At 48.4% G+C, this 24,903-nt stretch overlaps 1 protein-coding gene across 3 annotated transcripts in view; it reads right to left on the reverse strand.

The window, feature by feature from the left end:
• Positions 1 to 6,628: 6,628 nt before the first annotated feature.
• Positions 6,629 to 24,903, reverse strand: part of pdm3 (pou domain motif 3) — a 134,160-nt gene continuing 115,885 nt past the window's right edge. For 2 of the 3 annotated variants that reach the window (XM_065441323.1, XM_065441322.1), the window contains exons 13-14: positions 21,380 to 21,612; positions 6,629 to 13,374 (exon numbers count right to left, since the gene is read on the reverse strand). In XM_065441323.1, coding sequence (XP_065297395.1) covers positions 13,127 to 13,374; positions 21,380 to 21,612 — 481 coding nt within the window. In that variant the 3' untranslated portion in view covers positions 6,629 to 13,126. Of the gene's footprint in view, positions 13,375 to 21,321; positions 21,613 to 24,903 lie in introns of all 3 variants that reach the window. The other variant, XM_065441324.2, reaches the window with a different exon arrangement.

The following is a 24,903-nucleotide window of genomic DNA, read 5'->3' on the forward strand; positions in this document are numbered from 1 at the left end:
ATGCGCTTATTCGTGCAGTCCGAGGTGCCGACGCGCGAAATGCCTGGTTGCGGGCTCGAGGAGTCGACCCTCGATGCGCTTATTCGTGCAGTCCAACGTGCCGACGCGCGAAATGCCTAGTCGCGGGCTCGAGGATTCGACCCTCGATGCGCTTATTCGTGCAGTCCAACGTGCCGACGTACGAAATGCCTAGTCGCGGGCTCGAGGTGTCGACCCTCGATGCGCTTATTCGCGCAGTCCGAGGTACCGACGCGCGAAATGCCTAGTCGCGGGCTCTAGGAGTCGGCCCTCGATGCGCTTATTCGTGCAGTCCAACGTGCCGAAGCGCGAAAGGCCTAGTCGCGGCCTCGAGGAGTCGACCCTCGACGCGCTTATTTGTGCAGTCCAACGTGCCGACGCGCGAAATGCCTAGTCGCGGGCTCTAGGAGTCGGCCCTCGATGCGCTCATTCGTGCAGTCCAACGTGCCGACGCGCGAAAGGCCTAGTCGCGGCCTCGAGGAGTCGACCCTCGACGCGCTTATTTGTGCAGTCCAACGTGCCGACGCGCGAAATGCCTAGTCGCGGGCTCTAGGAGTCGGCCCTCGATGCGCTTATTCGTGCAGTCCAACGTGCCGACGCGCGAGAGGCCTAGTCGCGGCCTCGAGGAGTCGACCCTCGACGCGCTTATTTGTGCAGTCCAACGTGCCGACGCGCGAAATGCCTAGTCGCGGGCTCTAGGAGTCGGCACTCGATGCGCTTATTCGTGCAGTCCAACGTGCCGACGCGCGAAAGGCCTAGTCGCGGCCTCGAGGAGTCGACCCTCGACGCGCTTATTCGTGCAGTCCAACGTGCCGACGTGCAAAAGGCCGTCGCGTGCTCGAAGAGTCGACCCTCGATGCGCTTATTCGTGCAGTCCAACGTGCCGACGCGCGAAATGCCTAGTCGCGGGCTCGAGGAGTCGACCCTCGATGCGCTTATTCGTGCAGTCCAACGTGCCGACGTACGAAATGCCTAGTCGCGGGCTCGAGGAGTCGACCCTCGATGCGCTTATTCGCGCAGTCCGAGGTGCCGACGCGCGAAATGCCTAGTCGCGGGCTCTAGGAGTCGGCCCTCGATGCGCTTATTCGTGCAGTCCAACGTGCCGACGCGCGAAAGGCCTAGTCGCCGCCTCGAGGAGTCGACCCTCGACGCGCTTATTTGTGCAGTCCAACGTGCCGACGCGCGATAGGCCTAGTCGCGGCCTCGAGGAGTCGACCCTCGATGCGCTTATTCGTGCAGTCCAACGTGCTGACGTGCGAAAGGCCGTCGCGTGCTCGTGGAGTCGACACTCGATGCGCTTATTCGTGCAGTCCAGCGTGCCGACGTACGAAATGCCTAGTCGCGGGCTCGAGGAGTCGACCCTCGATGCGCTTATTCGTGCAGTCCGAGGTGCCGACGCGCGAAATGCCTAGTTGCGGGCTCGAGGAGTCGACCCTCGATGCGCTTATTCGTGCAGTCCAACGTGCCGACGCGCGAAATGCCTAGTCGCGGGCTCGAGGAGTCGACCCTCGATGCGCTCATTCGTGCAGTCCAACGTGCCGACGTACGAAATGTCTAGTCGCGGGCTCGAGGAGTCGACCCTCGATGCGCTTATTCGCGCAGTCCAACGTGCCGATGCGCGAAATGCCTAGTCGCGGGCTCTAGGAGTCGGCCCTCGATGCGCTTATTCGTGCAGTCCAACGTGCCGACGCGCGAAAGGCCTAGTCGCGGCCTCGAGGAGTCGACCCTCGACGCGCTTATTTGTGCAGTCCAACGTGCCGACGCGCGAAAGGCCGTCGCGTGGTCGTGGAGTCGACCCTCGATGCGCTTATTCGTGCAGTCCAACGTGCCGACGCGCGAAAGGCCGTCGCATGCTCGTGGAGTCGACCCTCGAAGCGCTTATTCGTGCATTCCAACGTGCCGACGCGCGAAAGGCCTAGTCGCGGCCTCGAGGAGTCGACCCTCGACGCGCTTATTTGTGCAGTCCAACGTGCCGACGCGCGAAAGGCCGTCGCGTGCTCGTGGATTCGACCCTCGATGCGCTTATTCGTGCAGTCCAACGTGCCGACGCGCGAAAGGCCTAGTCGCGGCCTCGAGGAGTCGACCCTCGACGCGCTTATTTGTGCAGTCCAACGTGCCGACGCGTGAAATGCCTAGTCGCGGGCTCTAGGATTCGGCCCTCGATGCGCTTATTCGTGCAGTCCAACGTGCCGACGCGCGAAAGGCCTAGTCGCGGCCTCGAGGAGTCGACCCTCGACGCGCTTATTTGTGCAGTCCAACGTGCCGACGCGCGAAAGGCCTAGTCGCGTGCTCGTGGAGTCGACCCGCGATGCGCTTATTCGTGCAGTCTAACGTGCCGACGCGCGAAATGCCTAGTCGCGGGCTCGAGGAGTCGACCCTCGATGCGCTTATTCGTGCAGTCCAACGTGCCGACGTACGAAATGCCTAGTCGCGGGCTCGAGGAGTCGACCCTCGATGCGCTTATTCGCGCAGTCCGAGGTGCCGACGCGTGAAATGCCTAGTCGCGGGCTCTAGGAGTCGGCCCTCGATGCGCTTATTCGTGCAGTCCAACGTGCCGACGCGCGAAAGGCCTAGTCGCGGCCTCGAGGAGTCGACCCTCGACGCGCTTATTTGTGCAGTCCAACGTGCCGACGCGCGAAATGCCTAGTCGCGGGCTCTAGGAGTCGGCCCTCGATGCGCTTATTCGTGCAGTCCAACGTGCCGACGCGCGAAAGGCCTAGTCGCGGCCTCGAGGAGTCGACCCTCGACGCGCTTATTTGTGCAGTCCAACGTGCCGACGTACGAAATGTCTAGTCGCGGGCTCGAGGAGTCGACCCTCGACGCGCTTATTTGTGCAGTCCAACGTGCCGACGCGCGAAAGGCCGTCGCGTGCTCGTGGAGTCGACCCTCGATGCGCTTATTCGTGCAGTCCAACGTGCCGACGCGCGAAAGGCCTAGTCGCGGCCTCGAGGAGTCGACCCTCGACGCGCTTATTTGTGCAGTCCAACGTGCCGACGCGCGAAAGGCCGTCGCGTGCTCGTGGAGTCGACCCGCGATGCGCTTATTCGTGCAGTCCAACGTGCCGACGCGCGAAAGGCCTAGTCGCGGCCTCGAGGAGTCGACCCTCGATGCGCTTATTCGTGCAGTCCAACGTGCCGACGCGCGAAATGCCTAGTCGCGGGCTCGAGGAGTCGACCCTCGATGCGCTTATTCGTGCAGTCCAACGTGCCGACGTACGAAATGCCTAGTCGCGGGCTCGAGGAGTCGACCCTCGATGCGCTTATTCGTGCAGTCCAACGTGCCGACGCGCGAAAGGCCTAGTCGCGGCCTCGAGGAGTCGACCCTCGACGCGCTTATTTGTGCAGTCCAACGTGCCGACGCGCGAAATGCCTAGTCGCGGGCTCTAGGAGTCGGCCCTCGATGCGCTTATTCGTGCAGTCCAACGTGCCGACGCGCGAAAGGCCTAGTCGCGGCCTCGAGGAGTCGACCCTCGACGCGCTTATTTGTGCAGTCCAACGTGCCGACGCGCGAAAGGCCTAGTCGCGGCCTCGAGGAGTCGACCCTCGACGCGCTTATTTGTGCAGTCCAACGTGCCGACGTACGAAATGTCTAGTCGCGGGCTCGAGGAGTCGACCCTCGACGCGCTTATTTGTGCAGTCCAACGTGCCGACGCGCGAAAGGCCGTCGCGTGCTCGTGGAGTCGACCCTCGATGCGCTTATTCGTGCAGTCCAACGTGCCGACGCGCGAAAGGCCTAGTCGCGGCCTCGAGGAGTCGACCCTCGACGCGCTTATTTGTGCAGTCCAACGTGCCGACGCGCGAAAGGCCGTCGCGTGCTCGTGGAGTCGACCCGCGATGCGCTTATTCGTGCAGTCCAACGTGCCGACGCGCGAATGGCCTAGTCGCGGCCTCGAGGAGTCGACCCTCGACGCGCTTATTTGTGCAGTCTAACGTGCCGACGCGCGAAAGGCCTAGTCGCGGCCTCGAGGAGTCGACCCTCGATGCGCTTATTCGTGCAGTCCAACGTGCCGACGCGCGAAAGGCCGTCGCGTGCTCGTGGAGTCGACCCTCGATGCGCTTATTCGTGCAGTCCAACGTGCCGATGCGCGACAGGCCTAGTCGCAGGCTCGAGGAGTCGACTCTCGAAGTCGCGCAGTCGGAGGCGCCGATGCATAAAATCTATTAAGGTGAGGGTCAGAGAAGTCCGCGCGCGATGTGTATGATCGCCGAGTCTGAGACTCCCTATGCGCGAAATGCTTAGCCGCGTGTCCGAGGATTGCGTGCGCGATGTGCTTGGTCACGAATGCCGAAACACCGAGTGCTGAAAGGCTTAGCCGCATGTCCGAGGATTCCGCGCGTGAATGTTGGTTGCGAAGTCCGCGTCGCCGATGCTCGGAATGCTTAGCCGCGAGTCTGAAACGTCCACAACTGCAGGGATCGGCCACGCTACTGCGATGTCCGCGTAGCGCCCGTTTTGACACGTCGAGATTACCGCAAGTGGAGACGTCCAGACTCGCGAGGTGCAGAGCCGAGCAGACGACGCGAGCGCCGGACCAATGGCGAACCGCGCTTGAGTCACGTGGCGGGCGCGGCCAATCGCACGCTACGGCACGACCTTCAATCATTTGCTTTTTGTATGCTTGTGTCTGTATGGAGAAGATAGCTGAAGCGGCAAATTTGAAGACGGAGAAATGCGATTTCTAACGAGACCAAGATGGCGCTCGGTCGCGCCGTTCTGGAGATATTGTGGCTTGAAAAACGTTGTTCTTTCTTGATTTCCGCGAGATTTTTCGCCACTTTGGCTAATAAAACGAATTTTTTAGGGCACTTCTAAGTGGTTTACAGCGATAATATTGGGGTACCAGATAGAAAAATGGCTACAGAAACTGAAGAAGTGATTTTTGAAAAATCGACTTTTTGGCAATTTTTTCGCGATACGAAAGCTGCGTCCCCCCTTAATGATATATTGCGTTAATATACGACCAAAGTATAAAAGTGCCGACATGCTGTCGTACGTTAGCAGTACGCATTGAAATGCTACCGTTATTGGGAGGATCTGGGTAGGAAGGATGGAAAGGGCGATATGCACCCGATTTTAATGCGTATAGCATTCTTAGGGTACTTCACGAGCTTTCCCCAGAGGCTGGCTGTCTGCCTATCTATCTACGAGTCCGGATTGCCAACCACTCCTCCTCCCTGGCTACGTCGCCCACTGGTCAATGCGCCGCTGTTTTATGAACCTAAAAAAAAAGTGGGGTCTTACGTGCCAAAACCACAACCTCATTATGAGGCAAACTGTAGTGGGGGACTGCGGAAATTTTGACCCCCTGGGTTTCCTTAACGTGTACCTAAATATAAGCACACAGGCATTTTCCCATTTTGCCCCCATCGTTCAATGAACCTCTTTGACGACAATTTGGTTCACTGCGTATGCGCCACTTTGTATGTGCAATACTTCAATGACAACAAATCGTTACAATTTCTCTGCCGCAGGGCGGTATCAAAGACACGTCATATATATTAACAGACAATCCTGCCTGACTTCGCACACACGCGGACTGCGCGGCACCGCCGCCAGAGAGTGCAGCCTGCCCAAACTGAAGCTTGAGATGGGAGCCTCGCTGCCAATACGTCACACATGACGAGTTTCAGTGATCGGAATAAGGTGTATTGCTGCATTGTGTCAATGCTAATCGCAATAATGTCGATCGAAAGTAATCGTACATGGGTTGTTGCACAACTCAATCTTTGTCTCACCGTTCACCCGCCAACTTGGGTCCCTCGGAACGTAGCCACATACTAATGGGTAGCACACCGGCTGCTGTGTTGAGGGAATAAGGTTTGAGACCAACCATCGGACTAGTTGTGGTCGCTAGATACGTGGTGCTGGGTATGTGCTGCCGTTCAATGATTTCTTGGTGCCAAATTGAGGCACCTGGTAGGTTCCACTTAGTCAGGTGCCGCTCTTCAACGAAGCTCTTCGACGTCCGCTTAATTTTGTCACTGGGTAGGTGCCTCTAGTTATGTACCGCTCTTCAAAGAACCTTTTTGATGGCTACTTGGGTAACTGGGCACGTGCCATTGTGCATGTGCCATTGTGCATGTGCTGTTCTTCAGTGAGGATAAAGGTCCTTTAAGATTTCTCCGGTGCTAGGTAGAACAGGACCCGCACCATGTGTGGTCTTCATGCTGGCACCACCAGGTGCCGTAGCGGCTGCAGTGGGAGCCCGGCTGCGTGCACATTTCGGCTTTGGCCATAGGGTGTGTCCCTACATTGCTTCAGTGTCAATCGCATTAACGTCGACATTCATTGCAAGATGGGTTCTACCAAATTTTTTTTCGTTCGATAACTTTTCTTTTCTGTTGCATGAGCATGTGACTTGAAGAAAAAAGTGGGCGCTCACATTTGTTATCTGTAAATGCTGGTCTTGATTTACTTTCAGCGCTTCTCTTCTTTGAAGACCAGGACAGTGCTTGCCTTCATTTACTTTATCGTTTTTGTCTTGTTCCTGTGCTGTGAATTCGCTTCCAGCCAGCACCAGCAAACTGATCAGTACGCCATTCTTATACTTGGTTGTGATTAGAACTGCTACAATTTATACAGAATACAGTTTTTTTCTTATCAAGAAATTATTTTTTATTGTGACAGGAACGTGTTCCATACCAGCGTGTCGTTGGCATTAATTCTGAAACACTTTATTACAAACATATCAATAGAGGCACCTTAGAAAATTTTGCTAAGCAGCTATATTTACATGCCATGATGCACCAGTTATCTAGTATTTTCAGGTTTATGTGCAAGCCTGTAGTGTAAACAGGAATTTAATAATCTGTATTGGCAAAAAGGTTTCGTTTAGTTTCCTACCTAAACCACCCACCAACAGAAACCCAGAGTCACACATGCGCCTCTCTGCAGCACACTTGATTCCAGTGACATGAACAATCGAATACATGCACACAGCATTAATTACTGTTGTGTTCATATAAGGCATGAGATCACATCAATGTGCTCAAGTACATAGTCACACCATTAATATCATTTGACATTACTTCAGTACACAACCTGCGCAATCATGGCACTGTAGCCTATAATGATCACAATCAACAAATTTCCTTTTACAGCGACACGCTGAGCGGCCGAACTTGGCACAATTTAAGACATTTTTCAACAGGCACTTAACCTGGTGGTAATATGCAGTTGCCTGGTAGACATAGAAACTTCATTTTGTTTCTGATCTCTTTCACATAAGCCAAGCAGGTGCCCTTTTTTGCAAACTACCAGTGCTGTGATACCCACCGCATTGACTAATATGATCCTTACAATAAATATGGACGCAAATACAACACAAGCTTTCCTTTATGCGTGAAATTACCAACTCGGGAAACCACCTTACATTGTATCTGAAACCACACTCCGAACATAATGCGAGATCTTTCCCTCTTCAGTACATGGTAAGTTCACCCACTCGGTAGAGTGGGTTGAATAATGAAACCAGTCTTTCTGATATTGTAAGGAGAATGCAGATGTGCATGGTCATGTGCAGCATAGGGGCACGTGTCTGCACGGATGTGTAAGGTCCCTGTACATAGTGACAGCAGTGACATTCTTTCATACTGCTGTCGTCCTCCTCCACGCCTTCACCTTTCAATGTTTTTTTGTTTCACGAATGAAATGAGCGATACATATGTTCAGTGCGGAATGGCCCAGTTTGCAACCTTCTTCCAGGTGTTAACCAATGACAATGATTGCAGGTGGTGAGTATGCTCCAGAAGAAAACAATCAAGAAAGAGGGAATTGCACAACCTCCAAACATACAGGGACCCTAGGGATTTTAAAGCAAAATGAAGGAGTAAGAATATAGTGCATAACAGTTGAAGGCCCGATTGTGTATTGATAAACCATAACTTGTACAAGTTCTACATGATAATATTGTAAAAGTGATTTTATTGCCTGTCAGAAACAATCACCATTCACTGAAACTAACAATCCTGGAAGTGATTCAAAAAGTGTAAGGCCAATGATATTTGGGTTTTGTGAACGTCATTATATGCATACTGCACTGCACACATTATTGGGCAGGCTCAATCCTATGCTTAAACACCAACGTGCTGTGTGACACAGGCACACGTAAAGACAGATGACATGGAGCGCTACTCCCAATATAATTTACCTTAGACTTGCACTGCTAAATGCTGCCATGACTTATTTTCATACGATGTGACTGGGAACTACGAAAGAGGGCCAGGACAGGACAGGGAAAAATGTACCTCAGTCTTGCATCTGTTACGCTTCCAAAAATCAAATGTATCTTTCTGGACCACAAATAACTTCCATCTCCTATATGTGCAATATGCAATATTTTGAGTGTCCCATGTTTTTATACACTTATCTCAATCCCTGACAAATCTGCCTATTCAAAGCTTACTACAACCTACAGTTGGAATTGGTACTCCACACTGTCCATCTTATTTGTTCTTCCACATCGCACTAGAACATTACGACATTGCTTTCCAACTTAAAAGTGAATCCTTGCAGTGAAATTGGGCACAGCAAATCAAATGCACACCACAAGCACACCAACAGACAGCACATGCCAGCTGAAATTCCAGCAAATGCAAGGCACCACATTGGATGTTGTGCCATGCAAAAGTAAATGAATTGCTAGAAAAGATTGTGCAAGAACAGGGACTTTGGTCTCCTACTCTGTAACACTTGCTCACTTGACTGTAAACACTGTTTACATGATATTCTTAATAAATCGCTTAATTGCTGGCATCAGCCACTGACACAATGAGCGGCACAGTTGCTGTGGCAACACGAAGGAGGCTCAGACACCCAAACTCTGTACAACTTACTAAACCATCATACTCACACTTATAGCAATTGAATGGCATTGCGCTGACTGGTACTACATCACAAATAACAACAGTTTGGACAATTGGGCTAGTTGGTTTTTTGCTAAATATTACTTAAATAAGAGCACCGCATATATGTCTCTTTTGGTTAAACAGCTGGCTCATTTGCACTCAAATTTCAGAAAACTGACATCTCGTGGTGCGCGCAGCTAGCACATTTGGGTGCATCACTTTGCCTGTTTTGTCCAGGACGAATTGCAGCCGATGCATAGGAGCCCTGTATAGATGGTGCCCTTATTTACGTAGCAAAAGGTATTGAAGCATTGATGGACACAGCATTACATAGTCAATTTTCAACACAATTCACTGTGCCCTTTCCATCAGACGGGAAATGAATCTTATTATGTTTTGCTCCCGTGAGGTAGCAGCTGATGTAAATAAATATGAGAGAAATAATATTTATGCAACAACTGCCTGGGTGCCACTTAGAAGTTTGCACCGCACTTTTTTGAACTGCATTTGTGGGCCAGGAAGCCCTTGTGGCCAGCAGCTACCTTGATGAATGTACAGTCGCTGACTGATTCTTTAGACACAAACAGAAATGCAAGTGTTTCGGTGGTCGGGCAGTCTCGAAAAAATTTCACATTCAGAAATAAAGGACATCACCTGTCTTCTTGCGATGACAGCAGCATGGAAAGCTGCTGTGGACTTTTGCTCGGTCTTGCAGTTCATGCAATAACATTTTCACATTAGTCATGTATTTCATGTTCACCTGATTTCTAGATTTCTTGTGTGTGCTGTAGGCACTGCAGTAACATGAAGTGTAGATGGTGCACATGACATGGATAACAAACCGCAGGAATAAATTCCACTAGCTCACTTTTCAGCCTTCCGCTAGAGTGCGAGCTTTCTCCGTTCCACCCAGCAAGTGCAACTGTCACAAAGCATGAACTTGCCGTGGTTCACAGCCGGTATGGCCAGACCTGCTTGATTGCCCATAACAACTACTACCACGATTATTGTGCTCACTCTGAAAAGAGTCCAGCTCACTCACCTCACTCGAGTGTAATGTCTTAGAATAGCAGCATTAGATAAGAAGTTGTCGTGAATTAGGCTTGAATTTCTTGCTCAAAATAAAGAAGGTCCACCAAGCCGAAGCACGCTGGCTCGCTCAGTTGCCACCAGATGACGAACAAGTCAGCCATCCGTGTTTGAGCCTGATACCTGTCATTGTTTAGCTACATTTCAAGTGTTGCTGCAACCCAACCTGCCATCTGGCCCTCAACTTCCGATAGTGGATAAACTCCGCACCAAGACCGGCTTCATCCAGAGAGCCATCACCAAGACCATTTCTACGAACGATGCCCTGCTGGCAGATGAAGCCTTCCCTGTGCGTGTGCTGCACAAGCACCTTAAACTCATTTTAGCGAAGCAGGCACAACTCATCAAGTTCAACCACACAATCCAAGACATGCTCACGGATGGAGACCTGGAGGCAGAGCTGATAACAGCTTTCAAGTATGAGCAAGAGGTCAGCTTCATTAAGACAAGCGTGCACCTCACCACTGAGCTGCATCCACCAACGCTTCCAGACTCCATCGACTCCACCGAAAGTTCTACAGCACAACTTGCCTCAACACCGCAACCAGCCGCCCTATCGCCTCTCCCAGAGCTTCGCCCATGGTGACAGCATACCATGTTGCCCTGCCCAAGCTGCACTTCCGAGCTTTTCCGGGAAGTGGCATGAGTGGCAAGGCTTCTGGGACCAATACCAGGCGAGCATTCAAGGCAATGATCGTTAGCCAAGACTGACAAATTAAATATCTGCTGACATAACTGACCGGATCAACTAAGATGGCAATTCAGGGAATCCGCCTCGCCAAGGCCATCAAGCTGCTTTCTGACCTGTTAGGTCATCATGACATGCTTGTTGACAACCATCTGGACCATTTACTAGCCGTGTCACCTGTTCATGGTTCAATCAACATCTACAAGCTGCATAATCTCTATGATGAGATAACCTTTCGCAAAAACGAACTGGAGGGTTTTGGCATTTCCCCAGTCGAATACTCTGCTTTTCTACGATGTGTGCTGATACTAGAACTGCTACACTTCCACTTGAAATGTAGCTAAATAATGACAGAGATTGCACCCGGACGTCGGGTGCAAGAGTGAGGGTGCAGAGTGAGCCAGCGCCCGTGGCCGCTGCTCGGTGCACCTTCTTTTTCTCTATTTGCAACATTTCTCAATGTTGACTGTCTCCATGCCCATGTTCATTCCACTATGACGTTTTGTAGGAAGCCTTGCTGGCCCACAGAACGCGTCAGCTGAATGTTTATGCTGATGTGCCGAGTATAAATGTCTGTTCAGTATTAATCGTAGCAACCAAACAGATTTCACAATGTCGAAACATAGCTTTCCCAATTAAGGCAACAGCTTTGCTGATGGTTGTAATGCAACATAGACAACTTATAATGTTAGTGTCAGGACTCGCAGACACCTACACTGCGTGTAATGAAAAGAAGTTTTCCAAGCCTGTACTGATGTAAAAGATGACAACCAAGCAGTCGCACGTGTCTGACAATCAAATCATGTGACCAAGACGATTGCAACATTTTATATTTGCAAGCATCTAAATGTTAATGCCCAAGGATGAGACTTTCCAGGCGGTCTGTGCATAAAGTAAATAAAATAACATAAAAATAAAATTTAAAAGAGAAAAATATTTGCTTTCCACATAAAGAAACTGGTTTGTTGAAGAGTGACAATGTGCACGCTAGCTTGAAAATAAAAATAAAATGCAATAAAAATAAATAAGCTCTCTGCTGAGCGCATGCCACCGACAAGCAAAGGCTCCTCCATCACCCCGCTAACCTGTATGCGCTCAAAGAGTGCCTTACATCTAGTGAGTTATACAGTGTGCTACATTGTTGTTTTGTTTCTGCTCCTTGTTCAATCACTCCGCGTATCATTCTCTTCTGCGCTGTCCTCATTGCTCTCCCCTCTGTTCAATGAGAAGAGCACTTTCTGCCTTACTTGCCTGCAGGATTTTCTGGCAGCCGCATTATAAACGGTATCTCGTCTCATGCAACAGCAGCATAAGCAGTATGCATATATACTAAGTTTTAGGGGAGGGTAAAGGGGCTCAGAAAAGATCCGCATTATGTCCAGTACTGCACTATACACGGTTAGGTTATAAGTGGGCTGAACTGTATTTAGAACATTGAGCATTTCTTAAATACTGAGCACGGCACCGCCAACATCCAAAACTTCATTCACTGTCATTAATTTGTTCTATAATGTATGTGGTGGTGAACTGAAAGAGCACGATAGTTCAAGAATTGAGTGTCTGGAGAATCGGTCACTGACTGTACTAAATTATCCTCGACGTCTGTTCCTACCTACAGCAAAAGAGTAACACACTTTCCTGAGTGCAACCAGAACAAGAAGTTCAGTTTGTGCTAAAAAAAATTCACCAGTGTTTCACACCATTTTGTAATGCAATGCAAAAACAAGGAAGTATGACATACACACACACATACAGAAAAATATGGACACATGAGACAGCAAACAGCTGTGCTCTGTGACCCTTTAGGGTCCCTCCCACAGCTAGCAAACATGGAACTGATCATATACATATATATATTTTTTGTCACATGACAATGACTTTGTGAGGACAGATAAAGACTCTCAGGTAAAAGTGTGAATGTGACATGCATGAATGTACAGTAGTGACAGGCACAGTACAACTGCCCTTAACAGGTGTAAAAATGAGTATCCGAGGCACTCAAGAGATGAGGTACCGGCACTGCTGAATGTTTTGAAGTCTGCCAGCAGATGCATAATTCGTCTGCACAAGCATGACAAAACTCAGCTTGCTCCTTTGAGGTGATCACCGTGTTTTTGTTCGGGTCGTGTAGCCTGGTCAAACCTGGCTCTTGTTCTGTTCATCACTCGGGCGGCACCTGGTTTCCTGGATCCGCACGTAACCTGGTCTTAAGCATGCACATTTGCGCTTGTTCCACGACGACAATGGCAGTGATGACAAGCCATCCTTGCAAGCAGGTACTTGACTGTGGCTGCCGTACAACACTGCTGGCGGTGGATGATCCTCGCACACTTGTCGATGCACTCAAACGGCTGCTTGCCATGGCAAGCTAGAGTGCAGCTGTTGACACGTTGCACATCAAGTAATGCTTGTTTGAACAGTTCACAGGTGGTGGCAACACTGAAGATGGCAAATGTCTGAGGATGACACAGCTGACTTGTCAGGCTCACGATGGGTTCCCTTCAGAACAGTCCACGAGGCTAGTTGAAGTCTCTGCCATGCTGCCGGGTGGGGCACTGCCAACAGAATCTGTGGTGGCATCGGATGACAGAGGTGGCAGCAGGCCGTCCATGCCTGTGGCCACCTTGAGCCTCTTGACGGTGTTTTTGAATGCCTGGCGCTTATTGCAGAACCAGACACGAACCACTTCACGGTCGTAGTTGAGCTGCTCAGCTAGCTCAGTCATCTCGGCTCCTGCATTGCACAGGTGGGCGAAAAAGGCTTACTCACCCGCCTGCTTCATCCCGCTACGCAGTAAAACAATGTCAAATAGGACTGTGTTAATATCGAATATCACTGAATCCAATCAAATAGTAAATAGTCAAATAATTTGATTCACAAATTGTATATCGACTATTTGATTTTTCAAATATTCGATTTATTCAAGGTAGAGGAACGCAAGCAGTGCCACATGCTGCATGATGCCCGGGCAGCTGCCGACCCTAGGGAAGGTTCCCTAGCATTAGGGGTTCTAGGGCTCGCATAGGAAAGCATTTTCAAATGTAGGGAAAATATGCGCTATGACATGGAGGAAAGAAAAACACTGAGACTTGAGAAACCACTGCTGAAATGCCGCAATGACCAATATGTGAAACTTCCGATGCAGTGGTGTGTTTTGATTTCAGTCGGCCCAAATTACTTTCGCATTAGCATGCGAGGTATGACTTGTGGTCGTACTGCAATGCAGTAAATGCCTCTCGCCAAGATGTCCCCCTTTATATAAAATATTTATTTGTAACCGGCAAAACAAACGTATGCTGCACTGCCAAACAAAGCAGGACCTGCAAATCTTGGCATAAGCAGACACACACCTAGCACTGAGCATGACTAGGCGGTCGTGACACTGCACAGCTGAATATGCACTCAGATTTACCATCCGTACGCAGAGCAACAGACTTGCATGTAGAGTCCCAGTGGTCACATGTTTGGGGAAGTTTAGGCACAGAGGAAAGACAACATGTTGGATGCGTTTGCGTGCCTCGCTGCAAATGACTTGCAAGCGCCCAAATGTGGTGATGCTACGTCGGTACATCACAGCATATAAGAAAAGCTTACTGCACGTACTTTTTATTGGTGTCATGAACTATTTTGATATTGCTACATATTCTGTAACCCGGTGTAGTCTGGTGCCAGCATCCTTACACTTCAAACAAGGTTCTCTGTCAACCTGGGCACTTTGCTGTTGTTGAATTTTCTTTTACATGTAGAGCGAGTATTATACGTGCTGACATCTTGTTCTGTGAATGTAGTTCCAAGCAGAAGGCTGTGTTGTTCGCACGAACAATTTTGGTTAGCATGGCTTGCACTGCAGCATCATTTCAGCTTGAGTGCAGCAACTTCCATATTAATATTTATAAAATGAGCTTGGAAGGAAATTGAAACTACATTAAAACCTCGTTAAACTGTACCCGCTTAAACAGTAGTTTTGTTTTAAATGTAGTAAAGTCAAATCCCCAACTCAGCGGCCATTGAACATAATGTGTTTTGTATCCGCATAAACCGTACCAGCTTATTGCATACGCATCGGTTAAAACGTAGCATTTCCACTTTTCGTCGCACAAACACGGCGGTACGTCGTCTCCATCGAGTGGCCCGGCAGAACAACAAGCCTCAGAGACCGGAACGGCCTCCAAGCGTCCTGCGCGCTGGTGCAGCGAGGACTCGCGTGCAAGCGAGGACTCGCCATGCTAAAGCTCGGATAAAAAAAAGGACATCGAGGGCTCAGCATAGACGAAAAATTAGACATTGTCATGCGCTATCGAACGTGACACGGAGAAGTCGGTGCTGGCACGCGACAGGGATCTGCTGTTGACTACGGTGTGTGGCATTTTGAATGCAAAGAAGTTGCTTGGCAGCGCTGCCACGACTGCGAAGAGATGTCGGCTACGAGATTCGACTTTTCGCCATCGTTGCCTCTGTTGTTGCTGAAGTGTCGACTAGCGACAGTGATGAGCACGGCATGAAAAGCGACAGCCCGGGCGATTTAGGCCCGACAGTGGCAGAAGCTGTGCGTTACGTCAGCCTCATGAATGCAATCATTGCGACAAGAACAGCACCCTGCAATGAAAAAAGGCACCTTGGGACTTCTGTAGCACTACCGCGCGCGTGCACAGAGAATACGTAACGCCAACGAGGAATCTGCCATGCTAATGTTTTCCGAAAAGAGGGGGCTGGCTGAAAAGCTGGCACGCAGCATCAGTAAGTTTGAGGCCGCTGTCATCGTACTACGCCACTGCGGTATCAAACGAAAATAACACTTTTGTCGCACGAAGTGAATCAATACTGCATGTTTTTTTCCCGTTTCATCGTACTCTCTCTGAATTCCGTTTTCGACAGGTAAGAGGGCGATCTCATGCTAATTCGGTTAAACAGTATGCCCGTTTAGTACGTACTTTTTCCGAGCTCCTTCCAACTACAGTTTAACGAGGTTTCACTGTATAGGAGCACTGGTTTGGGCTAGTTGGTTACAATTCATGATCGATGTTATTTGTGCACCACTTGGAATGATGACTGGGGAACGACAGACACAAACGCATTGATCGTGAAACTAAATTTTCAATCTATTTTCATAGCAAAAATGTACATCTTTAGAAAAACCATATTGGCCTTTAGAAAATTCAAACAATGCCACAATTAGTACATGAATGGGGTAGCTGGAGAAGTACGGGAGAGGCCTTTGCCCTGCAGTGGGCGTAACCAGGCTGATGATGATGATGATGACAGTGGCTGTGAGCCGCTATAGATATCTTTCAGTATTTTTACATATGGCTCGTCTAGACCCCGATTCCGTAATGCCTCCATGACTCCTGAGGTTTCGACTGAATCAAACGCTTTCTCGTAATCAATGAAAGCTATATATAAGGGTTGGTTATATTCCGCACATTTCTCTATCACCTGATTGATAGTGTGAATATGGTCTATTGTTGAGTAGCCTTTACAGTATCCTGCCTGGTCCTTTGGTTGACAGAAGTCTAAGGTGTTCCTGATTCTATTTGCAATTACCTTAGTAAATACTTTGTAGGCAACGGACAGTAAGCTGATCGGTCTATAATTTTTCAACTCCTTGGCGTCCCCTTCCTTATGGATTAGGATTATGCTACCGTTCTTTCAAGATTCCGGTACGCTCAAGGTCATGAGGCATTGAGTACACAGGGTGGCTAGTTTTTCTAGAACAATCTGTCCACCATCCTTCAACAAATCTGCTATTACCTGATCCTCCCCAGCTGCCTTCCACCTTTGCTTAGCACCCAAGACTTTCTTTACTTCTTCCGGCGTTACTAGTGGGATTTAAAATCCCTCTAGACTATTCTCTCTTCCATAATTGTTGTGGGTACCACTGGTACTGTATAAATCTCTATAGTACTCCTCAGCCACTTCAACTATCTCATCCATATTAGTAATGATATTGCCGGCTTTGTCTCTTAACGCATACATCTGATTCTTGAATATTGCTAGTTTATTCTTCATTGCTTTTAGGCTTCCTCCGTTCCTGAGGGCTTGTTCAATTCTATCCATACTTCCTTATGTGTTCCTTATGTCAGCTGTCTTACGCTTGTTGATTAACTTGTAAATTTCTGCCAGTTCTATTCTAGCTGTAAGGTTAGAGGCTTTCATACATTGGCGTTTCTTCATCAGATCTTTCATCTCCTGCAATAGCTTACTGGTATCCTGTCTAATGGAGTTACCGACTTCTATTGCACACTCCTTATTGATGCCCATAAGACTGTCGTTCATTGCTTCAACACTGAGGTCCTCTTCCTGTGTTAAAGCTGGATACCTGTTCTCTAGCTTGATCCGGAATTCCTCTATTTTCCCTCTTACCGCTAACTCCACAGCCACCGTAGTCCTCCATAAAGAAAGCAACAAAATCCCAATAAAGAAAGGCATCAGGCAAGAAGATACGATCTCTCCAATGCTATTCACAGCGTGTTTACACGAAGTATTCAGAGACTTGGATTGGGAAGAATTGGGGATAAGAGTTAATGGAGAATACCTTAGTAACTTGCGATTCACTGATGATATTGCCTTGCTTAGTAACTTGGAGAACTAATTGCAATGCATGCTGACTGACCTGGAGAGGCAAAGCAGAAAGGTGGGTCTAAAAATCAATCTCCAGAAAACTAAAGTAATGTTTAACAGTCTCGGAAGAGAAGAGAAGTTTACGATAGGTAGCGACACACTGGAAGTGGTAAGGGTATACATCTACTTAGGGCAGGTAGTGATTGCGGATCCGGATCATGCGATTGAAATAATCAAAAGAATAAGAATGGGCTGGGGTGCATTTGGGAGGAATTCTCAGATCATGAACAGCAGGTTGCCATTCCTCAAAAGAAAAGTGTATAACAGCTATGTCTTACCAGTACTCACCTACGGGGCAGAAACCTGGAGGCTTACGGAAAGAGTTCTACTTAAATTAAGGATGACGCAACGAGCTATGGAAAGAAGAATGATAGGCGTAACGTTAAGGGATAAGAAAATAGCAGATTGGGTGAAGGGACAAACACGAGTTAATGACATATTAGTTGAAATCAAGAAGAAGAAATGGGCATGGGCAGGACATGAAATGAGGAGGGAAGATAACCGATGGTCATTAAGGGTTGCAGGCTGGTTTCCAAGGGAAGGGAAGCGTAGCAGGGGGCAGCAGAAAGTTAGGTAGGCAGGTGAGATTAAGAAGCTTGCAGGAACAACATGGCCACAATTAGCACGTGATTGGGGTAGTTGGAGAAGTATGGGAGAGGCCTTTGCCCTGCGGTGAGCGTAGCCAGGCTGATGATGATGATGATGTGGTTCAGTAAGATACAGTTAAACCTCGTTAATTCACACATTATTATTTTATATTTCGGATAATTCCAACTAACTGGCACTGTCCAGCCAAGTTCCATGGAAGTCCCCGTATTTCTTTAAGAAACCTGTTAATTCACATGCAAATCAGGTCCACCACGGATAGCTTGAACTGCGTGCCACTGTGGCCGGCAACTGGCTCCCGCTGGTGGTCACTTTCACAGCCAGGTGACAGATGGCGCGATGGGCTTATCACAATCACCATTGATACATAACCCAGCCTCAGCTCCCTCAGATCGCAAAGGCGGTGCTTTTGTGGACTGCATGCACTGGAAAACACTAAAGGAGCTGGAATCACGTCATGGCTGCCATGTTCTTACATTTATTTTTGCTAATGATCAGTTGCATCGGCATCGACAGTAAAGCATGCAACTGGTGTCGGATGCGGCCTGGTGGGCAACTCGCTAGTCGGAAAGGTCGAGCAAGGGAGATAAGCAACGGCATTTTTTTTGTCATCTTTGTGGTGCCAGTGCCACATTGTGTGTGTTGTGGGTCATTTCTATCGCGGCGACCAGACCTTCTCTGCACGCTTACTGCCATGTCTTCATAGCGTGGCAAATACCGAGGGCTGGTGGACCTGAGTAGAACGATTTTGTTCCTGTTCAAGTACAGACCTCAGATCTGTCAACAACAATGTACAAGTGCAGGGCCAGAGATGCCATCTGTGCCTTGCACTGTCACACTAGCATTATCGGCGAGATTATTCATCATGCATGCCACTGCTCAGGGTGTGTTTCATTAAGTGCGCAGCATGTTATCTCGCTGATGTCAGTGAGCCAGTGGATGGTACACCCAACCACATGCTTGTGCATTGTTACCAACAGATCTGAGACAGCTGCGCCCTTGTCTGCGGTGTCATCAAAGACGGCAACATGATCACCTAGGCAGTCAATGATGATCACGCTGTGGAAAATGACAATGCTGATGCAGATGAGGAAAAAGAAGCACTGGCGTCGCCTTTGCTATCGCAGGTGATAAAAGGACAGAATCACACATGGCTGTTCTTCAATTTTTAAGAGGATGAGTAAGATGCTTTCCGACACATTTGAGCACATGAAGATAAGCTCACAGCGATCACTTTTAGAGAGGGAAAGCAGAAAATGATCACGGATTTCTTTCGTAAATAAAAGGTGATGGTTCCAGAGGTGCTTCTACTTCTTTTATCATTAAATATAGCCTTCTGTTTACAACTTTCATTAGTTCAAATTTTGTTTAATTCGAATTCAGTGAGCATTCCCGTGAAATTCGAATTAGCGAGCTTTTACTGTAGTGATATATTTCAGAGCTGTATATAATACTACATTTAGTCAAATATAGGCCGATAGTTCTTTCGAATAATGATATACCAGACTCTAGGGTTACCTTAGAGTCGAAGATGTTAAAAAACATGCCAGTTTTTAATTCAAATTGATAAACATGGTGCATAGCTAGCGCCATCTAGAAAAGTCAGTATTGCAGCTGCTACTAGCCATGCCAGTAGCCAACTGAAGTACACAAGGGACGTCACCATTTCGACCTGTATCGTATCAGTGTGAGGCGGGGCATTATAGTAATGGCACCAAACAAGCAATGCCATTATAGTGCCACTTTCAAACGAAAAGTCCTGCTAGTTGCCGAGGCATCGCCAAACATTCAAGCTGAGTGGGACTTCGACACCGATGAGAAAGAAAGTCGGCAGTTTCGCCCGAAAGGTGAAGCATTGATTGCGACAGCAAATTAGTGGACAGCTAGCAACACAAAGTAAGGACAGTAGTTTTATTGATCGTATAAACTTGTAAACATAGAAGTACTGACTAAATTAACAAGCATGGTGTCACCCCCGCACAAGCAAACATGAACGCTGTGGGGATATGAGATTCTCATGCGTCCCCTGATATGTTGTTTTCCCGCAAAGCTCTCGTCTCCTGTAATCTGGCTTTGCCGCGTAGCTTTATGCCCGCGGCAGTCGGTGTGTTTGAAGTGCATAGCGAGAGATGGCGCGAGCGTGGCTCTGCTAACGCCACCTAAGAGCGGGGTTACTTGGGTGCGGAAAGGAGAAGGCTCTTCCTCTTTGGCTCCGGGTCGAGTGGTGTGGACGGTCCGCGCGTGCGCCGATCCACGCTTCTGCGAGACCATCTCATGAGGCCTCGTTCGAACGCGCCACCGTTTGCGTGACCATATGCGCGAACGACCAGGTGTTGGTGCCCAGCATGGAACGAACATATCTGCTCGCTATCCGGTCGCGGTGAGTCGGACTTCTAGAATTGTCGCGCGCCCATCGGCATGTTTTGTAGATAGCAACACGACTAGCAGGCATTAGTCTATGAAAGGTGCAATAAATGCCCTTGTGATTGTTTACACTACTGTGTTGTCATTCTTTTGTCCCAAGAGCACGGGTGAGAACCCCACAACACATCTCACTCGATTACCACGGAAACTCGCTGTCAAAATGTTGGAGCGAGGAAGCGCGGCAGCAGCAGCGAGCAAATAAACCTTCGTGCTGCGTCTCGCGTCAATGCAAACTAAGCAGCGAAAACACAGCGTGCGGCTGGACTTTGTCCCCGTTGCAGATAGCTTTCAAGATAGAGTAGGGCGGTCGGGCATGCACGGCCACCCGGGTCACCGGAAACAGAACATGCTTCCTCCCCTCCCCCAGATCCTTGCATGCAACGGAAGACGGCGCACTTCCTCCCCACTTACCTCGCTTTCGTGCGCAAGATTGAGCTCGGCAACCCCATATTCAATAAATGCAGTTTTCATAATGCGAAAGCTATCCTTGCATTTTTGTTTGACTTACGGGCATCTCCTCGGGAATCTGCTCCAACAAAATGTTTTTCAAATGTGCCTTATATTAAGCCATAGCAGTTATGGGCATTTCCCTTTATTTCTGCCGCTCACTCGAAGCTTAGTGCAGCATCCATTTAATACTGCACCCTTACCGTGCTCTTCTTGTCATTGCACCAAACTGTTGAATGAGCATGACATCAATATTATTGGTTAAACCACCGCTCTTGAAGGTGGCAGTAATGGTATATTGCTCTCCGCCACCAGATTGCACCACTGCCCTGTCAGTAATGAGATTTTTGCCCTTTCGCTTCTACCAGATGATCTGCTTAGTTGAAACAATTAAAGAAATCTGTCCACTAACTACCATGTCTACTCCTGCATAGGGGAAGTGGAAAAAGTGGTTAGTGCTATGAAAAGTTTAAGAGCAGGAGACCCTTACACTGTAACTGTGAGCTCTCAGCTGTATTTACAAGAATGATATTTGGCCAAGATATCAATGGCACTATTGCCTTGCGGCTACTCAAGTTTATTTACCGTGTTCAAAAAAATGTTGCGGGACCATGGCAGGGAGGGTGGAGTGCGTGATGCTCACCGGTGGGATGCGTGCTCTTCTCGAAGAAGCGGTTTAGCACCTCGAGGGCTTGTGGAGTGAAGGAGGTCCGCTGCTTGCGCTTCTTAGCCGGCTCAACCCCACCCCCGCCCACAAGGTCAGCCAAGGCATGGCTGCCACCAGACTGCAGGCGCTCCTCAGCCTCGCGCATCCATCGCTCCAGCACGGGCTTGATCTTCTGCGCACTTTTCGGCGTGATGTCCAGCTTCTCAAACCTGCAAGGAGGCCCCGCAGAACACATGATCACCTGTTGCGCAGGCAGCCATTGGTCCTCTCAAGCTTCGCATCATTTGCAAATAATGTATTATCAGGATGAAAAAGGGCAGACACTGACCAAAGACAAGTTTTTAAAAAATTGGATGTTTCAGCCCTCACATGTAAAGCTTGTTGACAATGAATGGAAAAAACAATGAGCGCTTGGTCGGTCACATGTGGCTCAGCATACAGATGAAACCTTATGGTGCCATACCACAGTACACAGTACTTGACTGACCGCTGGCCGTGCCCGAGTAAAGCCGTGTCACACCTTCAGCATGCTCTCTCCTTTTCCCAGTTCAAGAGTGTGAAACATCCGTAAACTCACAGTATCATTTACACAGAAGTTGATTGAACTAAAACTGTATGGCAGCTCTTATCATCTGTCGGTGTTACTTGCATCTTACGATGGACTGGCGCAAAGAGCTCATGTGCTTTTTGAACAATGCAGAAATTCAGGAACTTCATACAGTGATGTTAATGCTGCAACAACTGCAGCAAACCGCACTGAGAGGCGAACCCTGCGACATCTTGTTACATTTGAGCGAAATATACATCTGCACCCAACGTTACTAGATTATTTTCAGTTATCAAACTCCGCCACGGCACCTGGTCCCTTTTTGTCGCGTCCACGGAGTGGCATGGCGACACTGTTGGCCCGAAGGCGGGCGGTGCGAGCAACGTTTGTGCATGCGGACAGAGACGCCAATGCGTGCAGCAGCGTGCCACGTTTTGCTCGTGTTTCTTATTTGTGTGCCAGGACACTGCTGCTCGCCTTGTGAGCAAACATGCCTGCAATGAAACAATGAAACGGCAATGAAACAAGAAAAACCACGAGAAAGGAACAAAGTAATAGCTAGGGAGGGCGCAGCGCCCTTCCTAACTATCACTTTGTCTGTTTTCACTCCTGTTTTTATTGTGTGTGTTATCGAAAACTTGCGAGCATTCTACGACGAAACAGTGTACCAGACCACCGCCTTGAACTTCGCGCGAATTTCCTAAGGGCTATAAACTTGTTACACTAATCATTTCAGGTCATCAAAAATTTTTCGGAACTGCTAAACTTGACAGAACAGAATGCAATTCAAAAGAACCTGAAGCTATTTGCATCACAACAAACGATAAAGTCACTGCGAGTAACTCTGATGTCGACTTTAGACATTGCCGATGATCTCCCGCGTTCAGATGCGCTCTGTGTTTCAATAGCCAAGTTACATCAAGATCTACAGAAGAGGGTTATAGCGCTGAAAAAAACACAACACACAGCAAGCGAGATGGGACAGGTGCAACTTCCAACTGTTTATTCACCGCGTATGCAAATGAATATAAGGGCAAATAAAGATGGGTAGCAAGAACCACACATGCGCACGAGGTTTTTACAAAAAAGCGGATAGAGATAGGTGAGGTACACATGTATCTCACGCCCGTGTATCTAAAAAAGCAGTTTCATTCTTATAAATAGAGATAGATGGGGCGCTAACACAATCGCTACAGTTTCTTTCAATATAGAAGGCCTCCAAAAGTTCACGGGCTGTCTGGTCCTTACTTCTGTTTAAAACCTTTGCTTCTTTCAGCCTTGCCACACACTTAATCTTCCTTTCTTCTCCGCAGGCTTTACAATGATGCGGCAGATGAGAACCAGTGCCACTTTTTAAATCCCGATTAGGTTCCGCTAATCGGTCGTTAATACAATGGCCGGTTTGTCCGATGTACTTCTTTCCGCATGTGAGAGGTATCTGATATACGACTCCCAGGGCACATTTAACAAGCGGAGCTGCAGGTCTCTTTTTAGTCAGTTTTGTTTACCTTGTTGGGATCAGTTTTTACGCACAAGCCAGCCAGTTTCTTTGGGGCGGAAAAAACCACAGGAACTTTATATTTTGTCGCTACATGCTTCAAATTGTGCACTACCATATGGGTGTACGGGATGAAAACCAGTCTACTTTTGCTTTTGGGGACGTCATCTTGGTCGCCCTTCTTTGTACCTTTTTTTTTTCAATTTTCGCAGCAAGGCTTCAGCTACTCTGGTTAAGATCGAGGTTGGAAAGCCCGCTTTTTCCAACTTCCGAATATGGGTGTGAAAGCTTTCCTCTGCCTTATGGCAACAAGATTACTTCAGCGACGCTTCCAGGCACATCTGAGCAATGGCGCGCTTTACTGTCTTTGAATGGGACGAATTTTTTTCGGCACTATAACCCTCTTCTGGAAACATGCACCAACTAGCTCCCCAACAAGTATACTCAGTTACATCAAGATCCACTGGAGGTAAGGCGCACACTGTTCACATTTGTTGTGACTGCATTCACATTGCACTGTTTGCTAGGAAATTCCCTCACTCATGTTTTTTCAGCAATACATTGGACTAGTGCGTTCCTTGGGCTGAGATGAGTCCCATCCTACTATAATCAACTTCACGCAGATATCCCGCCTTCTAAGCATGTATACACCTGTTAAACAGCGCTACGTGGTAGTGTGGAAGGTGTGCCAGGCCCTGTGCTCGTCAGCGTCAATGACACATTCAAGCAGCCGAGAGAAGCCTGCAAGTAAAAAAAAAGGTTGTCTTCGCAATGCCATTGAGGCGACGTTGATAAGTTGCCTGGAGCCAAGCAGCTCACCAGAATATATTAATGTGCTTGCAATGAGCACACTTATGCTCGAGGAAACATAGGGGACAATGTTGTTTATTATCTGGTTGGATATGTCATTCATGAAGTCAGAAGGGCACACCATGTAATCTAGCATAGTGGACATAAGTTTTGAGATCCCAGTAGTTGGCTGCGACAGTTACTTAATTGAGTGCAGAAGTCTCAAGCAAGGTTCCTTAAAGCACCCGACGCCAAAGATTCTGGGCTTTATGAAGACTGCTAACAAAAGTGTGTCAGCTTCCCCGGATGAGGCAGGCCTTTGCGGAGAGATATTTTGGAAGGTTTTAGATGATCTAGAGGGGTGCTGCCTCCCTCTTCTTCGTTATGCAGAGCATATGTTCGCATTCACGTGTGAAGTACTGAAATTCTTCATTGTTATGCGGATGCATTTTTACTCCAGGGATCAATCAATCAATCAATCCGGCGTTGTACCGGTCCTATTCTTTTCTTCATGTGTACATAAAACAACATGCCACAAACAAAAGGCCTTACTGTCCTCTTTATTCACCTATTAGCTGCTTTTTACTGAGTGCACAATGTAAAAAGGCTATTCTTTTAATATTTAGCGCCACGGACAGCAGCAAAAAAAAGAAACATAAAAACTGG

The sequence above is a fragment of the Dermacentor albipictus genome, chromosome 1 (assembly GCF_038994185.2).
Source record: "Dermacentor albipictus isolate Rhodes 1998 colony chromosome 1, USDA_Dalb.pri_finalv2, whole genome shotgun sequence".
NCBI lineage: Eukaryota > Metazoa > Arthropoda > Arachnida > Ixodida > Ixodidae > Dermacentor > Dermacentor albipictus.